Source organism: Arachis ipaensis, chromosome B08 (genome assembly GCF_000816755.2).
Source record: "Arachis ipaensis cultivar K30076 chromosome B08, Araip1.1, whole genome shotgun sequence".
In the NCBI taxonomy this organism is placed as follows: domain Eukaryota; kingdom Viridiplantae; phylum Streptophyta; class Magnoliopsida; order Fabales; family Fabaceae; genus Arachis; species Arachis ipaensis.
The window spans coordinates 17,847,490-17,859,662 of NC_029792.2; the positions used below are offsets into that span (position 1 = coordinate 17,847,490).

General features: G+C 33.0%; 2 protein-coding genes across 2 annotated transcripts; both read left to right on the top strand.

The window, feature by feature from the left end:
* Positions 580 to 2,895, top strand: LOC110265777 (G-type lectin S-receptor-like serine/threonine-protein kinase At4g27290). Its single transcript, XM_021109026.1, has 2 exons — positions 580 to 665; positions 1,374 to 2,895. The coding sequence occupies exons 1-2, from the start codon at positions 620 to 622 to the stop codon at positions 2,237 to 2,239; spliced, it is 912 nt and encodes a 303-aa protein (XP_020964685.1). The 5' UTR covers positions 580 to 619; the 3' UTR covers positions 2,240 to 2,895.
* LOC110265252 lies at positions 2,950 to 4,518 on the top strand. Its single transcript, XM_021108156.1, has one exon. It carries the CDS (start codon positions 2,950 to 2,952, stop codon positions 4,516 to 4,518), a length of 1,569 nt encoding a protein of 522 aa, XP_020963815.1.

Consider the following 12,173-nt stretch of genomic DNA (forward strand, 5'->3'; position numbering starts at 1 on the left):
TTTTTTATTTTTTATCATACACATATCATATTATAGATATTTAAACTATTAGATAAAAACAAATGAATAATTTATAAATCTATCACTGCAAATAAAGACTCTAAATATACTAATATTGTTTAATTATTAGCTAAAATCTTTTCCTCGTAATTACTGATATTTGGACTGGTCAAAACAAAGAGTAATCTTAGAAGAAAACAATTAGAGGTAGTATTTTTTAAAAAGAGTCTACACTGTATATATATAAACACCAAAAATCCCTTTCACTTCGTCCCCAAGGAAACAAAGAAAAATGATATTAAAATTAAACACTTAATAAAAATATGATGCTGAGTCGTTACGTTGGTTGAATTCAAAAGGAGATAAGATACAAAATGATTTTAGTTTAATTAGAATGCATGACGATAGAAGATATATATAAAACAATCATTTTAATTTATTGCACGTCATTTTAGTTGACAAATTCGCGTGAAGCTGATAATTAGGTTTCATACACTTGAGGTAGATGGGTACTAATTGAGTACTAAGGAAGATATAAATAGCATATGGTAGTTCAAACTTTCATTTGCACTCCATAAACAAGACTCCATTCCCTTCTTTAATTTCCATCTCCTAAAACATGTGTAAGTTGCTCCATATACCCACCAAGACCACAACTCCACAAGGTACGTTAGTATGAGTAAATTCTTTTAAATGAGCATGAAAATAAAAAGCTAAATGTGAATGGAAAAGTCTAGGGACCAGCAATATTTGTGTTTTGTAGCCAGTACTCAACCATCACAAGAAAAGTGAGTGATTTTTTATTATTGGATGTAATCTCATACCATTAAAAATACTATTAATAACCAATTGATGGTTACAAAATACAAAAATTGATAGCCTCCTAACACTTCTCAATGTGAATTATGTATGTTGGTCCAGAAGTTATTAATAAAATAGACAAAAGGTTAATTATTATTCTATTCTTCAATTTGCATCTTCTAAAATGAAAAAATTAATAAAGTTATAAAATAAAAAATTAATCACTTGATTTTATAATTTTCATAAAATATGTCTCATTATTTTAATTTAAAAATATTAACTTTTTACTTTATTATTTTACCAATTTTTTCACTTTATAAGATCTTGATCCATTATTCGTAATTAATCACTTTTATTTTATGAGTAACCTATTAAATGCGTTAATGGTAGTTAATTTTTTATTTTTTACAATTAGAAAATGCTGAGAGAAAATGCCGAGGAGTCAATACCTTCTTAACTGTAAAAAAGTAGAAAATTAATTAATAATGTTCACTCAAATACAAGAAAAAAAAGGAAAAGAAAGAGTCACTTAACATTTCCCAAGAAGTAAATTGCTCTGGTTTCACATACAGGTGATATTAACAAAGATAGTGAAGAAGAAAATATGGAAGGTTTTAGCATGTTGCTACTGTACCTTTCTCTCGTGAACAATGCAGCAGTCTCTATTGCAAGAGACACTATTGATAGAGTACAATTTCTGAGCGATAATGGTGAGACCATAGTTTCAGCTGATGAAACCTTTGCACTAGGGTTTTTTAGCCCTGGAACTTCTAAGAATCGGTATGTCGGAATTTGGTATAACAAAGTTCCAAAACAGAGTATAGTATGGGTTGCCAACAGAAACAAGCCCTTAACTAACTTATCGGGGGTCCTGAAGGTCATGGACAACGGAATCTTAGTTCTTCTTGATCGTAACAACAATAATGTCACCATCTGGTCCTCTAATACAACTTCATCAGCAACACAGGATCCAATTGCAAAGCTTTTGAATTCAGGAAATCTTGTAGTGCGTGAGAGAAGCAATGGTGATGATGAGTCCAAAGGTTTTTTGTGGCAGAGTTATGACTATCCATCCGATACAATGCTACCTGGACAAAAGCTAGGGAGAAATTTGGTTACTGGTCTAAACCGGTACCTAAGATCATGGAACAACTCTAACGATCCATCTTACGGTAGATATAGTTTACAACTTGATATAGATGGATGTCCACAGCTTATGATCCGAGACGGCGCAACCAAAAGCATTCGCATCGGATCATGGAACGGCGTTCAATTTAGCGGACAAGCAGCGGTGGCTAAAAAAACCTCCATAGTTAAATATAACTATGTTTCCAACGAGGAAGAAGAATATGCTACTTATGAGCTTATCAACTGTGAACCAACTATATGCCTTCAGATCTCACCCTCTTCTACTCACACCTTACACTCCTCTATATAGAATTAATTAGGCAGTTATTTCTTCCTGTTAAGTAACTGCTTGTTGTTGTATTTATGCCAAGTAGGATAGTTAGTTAGTGACATTCACTCTATATATATAGTTAAACCTGTAACATTTGTAATTGAGATTCACTAATCAAGTTTTCACTCTCTGCAATTCACATCAAGAATTCAGAGCTCAGAAACTCTCTTCCCTTGTTCTTGAATGTTCAGTGTTCATCCCTTATTGCTCATAGCTCGAACCGCTTTTCACATGGTGCGGTGAGCGTGGAGTAAGGTTGAAGAACTTGAACTGTTGGTGAAGAGTTAGTGAATCCATACCTCATCGATCTCTAATCGATCTCTTCCTCCTTTTCAATCACGGTGATTTTTTTCTCTTCTTGATTCGATTTGATCGATCTCTTTCTCCTTTTCAATCAAGGTGATTCTTTCTCTTCTTGATTCGATTTGATCATCTATTCGATTTCTGGCACTCAAAATCTTGATCAAGAACTCCTCTCTCCTTTCAATTCTCGATCAATGGCTAATCGTCCACCAAATCCGGTTCCCGATGCGACAATTTCCGGAATCGATCTTCAAACCCTAGCGAGTCTGGTTAGTCAACAAATCAATCAGACTCAATCACCAAGAACTCATGCCTCTTCAATCGTAGATCCGACAAGTCCCTAGTATCTGCATCCAGGTGAGAGTCCTGGTTCACCGCTAATCTCCATGGTTTTAGGCTCAAACAACTATCACAGTTGGGAGAGGGCCATGCTGCATGCACTAAGCTCAAAGAACAAGATCAAGTTTGTGAATGGAAGCATCAGTAAACCAGAACCAACAGATCCTTTGTTTGAAGCGTGGGAACGATGCAACGACTACGTCATCTCCTGGATCACCCTCTCACTTAGTCCCGACATAGCACAAAGCGTGATGTGGCACAATGTCGCTTCAGATCTGTGGAAAGATTTGAAACACAGATATTTTCAGGGAGATATATTCAAGGTAGCAGGATTGGAAGAAGAAATGTTCACTCTGAGGCAAGGTGATTTGAACATGACCGACTACTTCACTAGGCTGAAAAGTATTTGGGAAGAGCTGGAGAACTTTAGGCCCCTACCTAACTGCATACATTGCAAGAACGGGAATTGTACGTGTGGAACTGTTATGAGAGGATACAGAGATGAGACCTATATCGTTCGCTTTCTCAGAGGCTTGAACGAACAATATGCGATAGTGAGGTCACAAATAATGCTGATGCAACCTTTACCAAGCATTGAACAAGCTTTTTCACTGCTTTTGCAACAAGAAAGACAGTTCCAATGTGGTGAACCCCTCACTGAAAATAAAATCTTGATGAACAGCGCTGCTCCATATCAACCCTCAACACAAGGAGGAAGGGGCCGAGGCAGGGGAGGAAGAACTGCTGGCAGAGGAAGAGGACGAACAAAAGTCTGTACCTATTGTGGGAAAACTGGCCATCTAATCGACACATGCTACAAGAAGCATGGTTTACCTCCTCACCTCAGACAAGAAAGCAGTGCAATCAACAATGCTATCACTGATGACGAGAATTTTGCAAGAATCGGTGATGACCAGCTAGTAGAGGACAGTAGTGCAGAACTGGAATTCACAAGGGAACAGAAGCATGCCTTGCTAGCTCTCTTGAAACAGCCGTCTTTGGATACACACAAGCCTCAACATGCCATAAACCAAATTGTCACATTACCCTCTCATCAAGGTATTGCTCATACCATGTCTGTTTCAACCTTTAAACCTAGCTCCTGGGTGATTGACTCAGGAGCGAGCGATCATGTAGCATACTGTTTAGAGTCCTTTCACTCATTACATAAAATAGAACCCATACTTGTTAGGATGCCAGATGGAACCAATACCGTTACTTCAATAGTTGGGACTATAATTTTCTCCAAAAATTTTTTTCTCACAAAGGTCTTGTACATTCCAAGTTTCAAGTTTAATCTCATATCAGTTTCCAAAACCACTAACTTGCTCAAATGTGAATTTGTCTTTGATGAAAACTGTTGCAAGATCCAGGACTGCCTTTCCTCGAAGATGATTGGTGTAGCTGAGCAAAGGAAGGGGCTTTATGCATTTGAAGACCTAAAACCTGTAAGGAACTTTCAACTAAGACCAGCAATTGCAGCAGCATTCTTCACACCACAAACACAACATCTTAGCAATAGTAATAAGCTACATGACAATAAGAATAGAAGTACCTCAAACTTATGGCATCTTAGACTAGGTCACTTACCAAATGACAGAATTCTTGTATTGTAACAAAATTACAATTTCATCAATAAATCTGATCTTTGTACCAGTCCTTGTGAATCTTGTCATTATGCTAAGCAAAAGCGTTTTCCATTTCCAATAAGCATGTCTATGTCAGAAGAAATATTTGATTTAGTACACATAGACATATGGGGACCAATTAATATTAATTCCACTGCTGGACACAAATACTTTCTTACAATAGTGGAAGATAAAAGTAGATTTTATTGGCTATTTTTCATGAAACATGAATCTGAAGCTGCCACACTGTTCAAAAATTTTATTCAGTTAGTTCAAACTCAGTTTAACAAAGCTGTTAAACAGGTTAGATCAGACAATGGAGCTGAGTTCAAACTAACTAAATTCTATGCAGAAATGGGTATTATACACCAAAACACATGTGTTGAAATCCCTCAACAAAATGGCATAGTTGAGAGGAAACACTAACACATTTTGGCAGTAACCCAAGCAATTATGTTTCATGCAAACTTACCAAAGAAACTATGGCATTATGCTACCGCTCATGCCATATATATCATCAATAGAATTCCCAGCAATATTTTGAAAAATAAATCCCCTTATGAAATTCTTCACAAAAAACTACCTGACATACACAATTTCAAGGTCTTTGGATGTTTAGCATTTGCTGCAACCATTCATGCTAATAGAAAAAAGCTCGACCCAAGAGCTAGAAAATGCATTTTCTTAGGCTACAAACAAGGAGTAAAAGGGTACATTTTATATGATCTATATTCCAAAGAAATTTTTCTCTCAAGAGATGTAGTTTTTTTATGAGAACACTTTACCTTTGTGCAATACATAGAATTCAGAACTCTCCCAAAAGTGCCATGCATCATCAACTCAATTATCAGACCCTCTTCTTTTTGACACCACTCCTTTCAATACACCATCAACACACTCTGCATCTTATTATCACAGCATCACAAATCCAGACATAGCACCACAAGGCCAAGTGGCCAATTCACCACAAATCAGTGCACCAAACACACCATACAATTAACAGGATACTGCTGCACCTCACATTCCTCATAATGCTGGCCCGATTGTTGAAAGACCTCACAGAGAAAGAAAACGCCCCTCCTACCTAAAAGATTATCATTGTTTTCTAACTACTAGCTCAACTACACCACCAACTTCAAGTAGGTACCCTCTTTCTCATGTTCTGTCCTATCATGGTCTATCCAAAAATAAAAGAAAATTCTCCATTGCCTTGATCACCAACACAGATCCCAAAACTTATGAGGAGGCTGTGATGTATCCCTGTTGGCAAGAAGCTATCAAATCAGAACTTGCTGCTCTTGATGAAAACCAAACCTGGTCACTCACTACTTTACCAGCTGGCAAGCATGCAATTGGATGCAAATGGGTTTTTAAGACCAAGCTTAAGGCTGATGGAAGTGTTGAAAGATGCAAAGCCCAACTGGTAGCAAAGGGTTTCACCCAAATTCCAGGGCAAGACTATTCCGACACCTTTAGTCCCGTAGTGAAAATGAACACTTTGAGGATTCTTCTAGCCGTTGCAGCTGCCAAAGACTGGTTCGTCCACCAGTTGGATGTGAACACAGCTTTTCTACATGGAAATCTTGAAGAGGAAGTCTACATGAAACCACCCCCTGGCTTGAATGTGTCCAATCCGAAGCTGATATGCAAATTAGAGAAGTCACTTTATGGCTTAAAGCAAGCCAGCAGACAGTGGAACTCAAAATTAGCTCACACCTTTATCAAATTTGGCTACACTCAGTCAAAACATGATTACAGTTTGTTCACAAAGGTTGCTGGTTCTGGATTCACAGTTGTGATAGTCTATGTCGATGACTTGGTGCTTGCGGAAAACTGCATCAAAGAAATCACAGCTTTGAAGCAACATCTTCATGACCTCTTCAAAATTAAAGATATTGGAGAATTGAAGTTCTTTCTCGGTTTTGAGTTTGCTCGAAGCAAGAGAGGAATAGCAATGTATCAAAGAAAATATTGCCTAGATTTACTGGAAGAATATGGGATGCTTGGATCCAAGAATTGTTCAACTCCTATGGGTTACACTTCTCATCTCTCTAAAGATTCTGGAGACCCAATGCCAAATGCTAGTGAATATAGAAGACTGCTAGGAAGACTCTTATACCTAACCAATACAAGACCCAAAATTAGCTTTGCCGTTGGAAAGCTAAGTCAGTTTCTTGATTGCCCCACTAATAAACACTTCCAAGCCGCTCTAAGAGTCCTGAAGTATCTGAAATCAGCTCCTGCCCAGGGCCTTTTATTCAAAACCGAATCAGACTTACAGCTCACCGGCTTCTCAGACAGTGACTGGGCCACCTGTCCTGACACGAGGAGGTCCATATCTGGTTATTATTTTTTTCTGGGCACTACGTTGATCACATGGAAGAGCAAGAAACAGGTTACTGTTGCTTGCTCTTCCGCTGAAGCCGAGTATAGAGCCTTGGCTGCCTCAACATGTGAAGCTCAATGGATCATCTTCATCCTTCAGGATCTCATCGTTCTAATCCTCAAACCAGCAGCTATCTACTGTGATAGTCAGTCCGCATTGCACATTGCGGCGAATCCGGTGTTTCACGAACGTACCAAACACATAGAAGCTGACTGCCATATAGTGCGCGACAAGGCTCAAACACAAGTTATCAAGCTCCTTCCCATCTCTACATTACACTAAACTGCAGATATCTTCACTAAAGTCCTCTCCCCTGCACCTTTCTCCTCCTGTCACTCCAAGCTTGGCTTATGTGATCTTCATAAGCCCAACCTTGAGGGGGGTGTGAACCAACTATATGCCTTCAGATCTCACCCTCTTCTACTCACACCTTACACTCCTCTATATAGAATTAATTAGGCAGTTATCTCTTCCTGTTAAGTAACTGCTTGTTGTTGTATTTATGCCAAGTAGGATAGTTAGTTAGTGACATTCACTCTATATATATAGCTGAACCTGTAACATTTGTAATTGAGATTCACTAATCAAATTTTCACTCTCTGCAATTCACATCAAGAATTCAGAGTTCAGAAGCTCTCTTCCCTTGTTCTTGAATGTTCAGTGTTCATCCCTTATTGCTCATAGCTCGAACCGCTTTTCACATCAACAGTGTAGCTCCTCATAAATTGGTGTTAGAAACCGATGGAATCTGCCGTCGGGCAACATGGAGCAATGAGGAATCATCTTGGATCACCATTTCAAAAAAGCCTGGAGATTCTTGCGACTACCACGCAACGTGTGGGTCTTATTCTCGTTGTAATAGCAATAGTAACCCTATGTGCGATTGCTTGGATGGATTTATACCAAGTAACGAGCAAGATTCGTATAGCGATTGTGTTAGGAGAACTTCGTTGAATTGCCATGGAGATGGGTTTTTGAAGCATTCGGACTTGAAAATACCAGACACGGAAAAATCATGGTGTAATAGAAGCATTAGCCTTGAAGATTGTCGGGGTTTGTGTTTGAACAATTGTTCTTGTACGGCTTATGCAGCTTTAGATATAAGTAAAGGGGAGAATGGGTGTTTGCTATGGTTTGGAAATCTTAATGATATGGAAGAGTTGACTCCGTCTCTCCAAAATATCTATATAAGAATGGCTGCTTCGGAATATATATATATATATGCCTGTGTGTTTTTATCATCTTATAACTTTTTAACTTCTCTTTCAACAACACATTTTTTAGAAACTATTCAAGAAAGTAAATCGCGCAAGTCCAGAATCCAGAAGAAAAAGACTATCATCATAAGTTGTGTACTGTCGTTCGGAGTTTTGGCCTTATTCGTGATCTCTATTCTCATTTATAAATGGACGTTGCAGAAAAAAGGTAAGTACTATTAGATTATGGAAAAGTCTAGGAGCAGCAACTTTTATGTTTTCTGGCCAGCACTTAACTATCAAAATAAAAGTGAGTGATCTCTCACTATTAGATATAATCTCACACTATTAAAAACACTATTAATAGTCAATTGATAATTACAAAACACCAAAATTATTACCCCTAGTATATATTCCTCCTAGATTATTATTACTGTGTCTTCTTGGAAATGTTATATACTATATTTATCCAAAATAAATATTGTGACTTTTATCTTCGATTTTGGTTTGCCTGTATGAATGTGTGACTTTATATTTATATATACTAGCGGCTCGTGCCTATTCAGCCGCTTTTCTATTTTTTTTAAGAAATTAATTTTTTCTGTTAATATATTATTCACTCTTTAAATTTATTGAATAAATATTTTTTATATTATTTTAATATTGACGTGATCTTATTTATATCATATTTTTTTACCATAAAATTACTATAAAAAACTTTTAAAATGTTAAATTATAAAAGCACACAATAAATAGGTAAGAAAAAATATAGTTCAAAAAATAATGATAATAATATTATCCTGATTTAAAAAGAGTATATATAAACCAAAATACATGTTAATTATTTATAAAAGATAATTTTGCTTAAATGTCATGGATTTTTATATTTGTCTTTATTTTTTAAGTGGTATATTAAAATATGAATTTGAACCTGAATAGGCCTTTATTTCTCTATAAATAGTGAAAAAACTAAAGAAATGAGAATGCTTATTTTTTTCATTTTTAAATATCAAACTATAAGAATAATTAATAAACAAAATAGGAGAATATAGTAATTAATGATAACTGCTTCGGTTATTTTGGGTTATAGTGATTAGGGGTGAGCACGGGTAGCGGGTACTCAATTACCTGTCCAAACCTGAACCGAACCAATTAAATTGGTTCTGAAACCAATGGGTAATCGGGTCCAACCCGAACCAAACCGATTACTTTTGTTAGTGATTGGTTCGGGTATCGATTTTGGGGGTACGGAACCCGAACCAACCCGCGACCCGATCATATATTAATTAAATAAAAAAAATAAAAATATATGACTTTTCTATTAGATAATGATTATTCATTATTAATATGTTTGGATTTTAATGAGTTTAGTTTTAATGTATTTGGTGTTTAACATGTTTGGATTATTTCTATTGATGTTACATGTTTATTGTATTTGTTGAATTTTTAAGATAAAAATTTGGTTTTTTTATGAATTTCAAAGTCATCGGGTACCCAATTACCCAAACCGAACCAATCCATTTTTAATCGGTTTGGTTTGGTTCGGATACATGTACAAAAAAATATAAATCCGAACCAAACCGAACCAATTACATTTTGATCGGTTCGGTTCTATTTTACTATAAACTCGAACCAAACCGACCCGTGCTCACCCCTAATAGTGATAGTGATAGAAGTAAAATAAAAAAAATAATTGGACACCAAACTCTTATATCTCTTTTAATTTATCAGGTAACTAATGAAATAAAATATTACTATTTACAGTATAAATTAAATTAAAAAATATTTAATCGGTAACATTATAGTAGAAAAAAATAGTTATTATGACAAAATTAAAATAATCATACAATAGCACTAGCACTGTTTCAATTCAATCATGTGGAAAAAAAATCGAATCTAAGTATTAAATAAAATAAACTAAAATATTATTTGCACTATAAATTAAATAAAAAATACTAATACTATTAGAATTTAAAAAATTATATTTTTAAAAATAAATAAATAAATATTTTATAAAACAGCTACTATTATATGTGAGAGTAATTGTATATAGTTTACATGACTCATTTCAAAATTTTAGTATTCAAATTTAAGTTTTAATATTATCTTTTATGATAGAACTTCTCCCGTTACGTTACATAAAGAAACCACATGCACGTGAACGACCACTCATATTCTCTATCGTATTTCAGTAACCTCTTCTTATTTTCATCTCTATCTTATTTCAGTAACAGTTATAGAAAAATCATGTGTAACCTCTTCTTTAATTTTTTACTCTATTAATTTATTTTTTAATTTGTTTTATTTTTTTACTTCTATTTCTAATTCAAGATGCACTTCTCTGTATGGAATAATTATTATTAGAATAAAAAATAGTAATTTTCATCAAAATTATAAATATATAATAAAAATCTAGAGTATATTAAAATAGTACCATAATAAAAAAATTTAAATATAAAATTAATAGTGTAAATTTTTTAAGTGAACAATTATTAATCATAATACGCTGTATTATAGATATATGTAACATATTATATTAAAAATAATTAAAAGTATACTAATTATGAATTAACGTTTTTAAAAAATGATAATTTATACCCACTAATGTTATTATTGCTCCATCTATTATTTGGATTTGGACCGATTCTACTGTTATTTTCAGTATCTAAATGTTTAAAAAGTAAATATATTATTGATATGAGATTAATGTATTTTTAAATTTTACCAAAAATAAAGTAATTTCTTATATAAATCATAGCTACTAAGAGTAAAAAAAAAGTATAATAGTAATAATCAAAACATAGGTCTAAACGAAAAAATTATTATTTATAATTTATAATAATTAATTTAAATACAGTACCTCAAGTAAAATACTGAAGGTCAATAATTTTAGGTATGTGTCCATTTCTATTTGTGATATCTTTAAAGATAATTCTGGACATGTGTCTATTTCTGTTTGTGATATTTTAAAAAAAAAGATAAATTGGATTAAAAATAAATTAAATAAAAAAATTTTATCTGTATTCAATAATATTAATAAGAGATGAAATGAGAAGAGAGAAACGCATTAGAGGTGAAAGATAATGAATAAAAGTTATGTCAAAGTGGCCAAGTAGTGGAGAAGTTAATAGAAAGGATAATACTAGAAAGAAATATTGGACACCAAACCCATGTATTGCCATTATATATAACTAGCGGCTCAACAGGCACTAACGTGCCTCTTCAGCCGCTTTTCTATTGTTTTTAAGAAATTAATTTATTTTTTTGTTAACATATTATTCACTCTTTAAATTTATTAGATAAATATGTTTTTATTTTAATATTAACGTGATTTTATTTATATCATATTTTATTAAAATTAAAATTATTATAAACCAAAATATAATTCAAAAAATAATGATAATAACATTATTCTAATTCAAAAAGAGTATATATAAACTAAAATACATGTTAGTTATTTACAAAAAATAATTTTTACTAACATGTCATGGATATTCATATTTGTCTTTATCTTTTTTAAGTGGTAGACCAAAATATGAATCTAAATATGAAGAGGTCTTCATTTTTTTATAAATAGTGAAAAAATAGAATAAATGATAATGCTTATTTTTTTCGTTTTTAAATATCAAAATATAAGAATAATTAATAAACAAAATAGGAGAGTATAAAAATTATTCATAATTCATCATACACCTCCTTATCGATAACTTCTCGATTCTTGAAAAACTGTCAAATTTATTGACCATATAAATAACTATATAAACGCTTCAAGATTATTAGTTAAAAATTATGTGTAACAAAATCAAAATAAAAATTTAAAAATATTATTTACAAATTAACTATTTATAAACGTTATTAAGTTTAATTATTTATTTTTAATTAGTATTTAATTTGAAGTCGAGATAAAAATTTATATTCAAAACACTCTCTATCTTCATGCATAATTTTAATTGTTAAAAAATATTTTATTTTTTTAATTTTATATTTAATTTTTTAAATTATATTTAATTTTATTATATTTTCAAAATTATTAATTTATATTTTTATTATATCCTTACAAT

Coding starts and splice junctions, on each gene's coding strand:
- LOC110265777 (XM_021109026.1), top strand. CDS start 620: ATGTGTAAGTTGCTCCATATACCCACCAAGACCACAACTCCACAAG. Junction 666..1,373: donor CAAGACCACAACTCCACAAG/GTACGTTAGTAT, acceptor TTTCACATACAG/GTGATATTAACAAAGATAGT.
- LOC110265252 (XM_021108156.1), top strand. CDS start 2,950: ATGGTTTTAGGCTCAAACAACTATCACAGTTGGGAGAGGGCCATGCTG.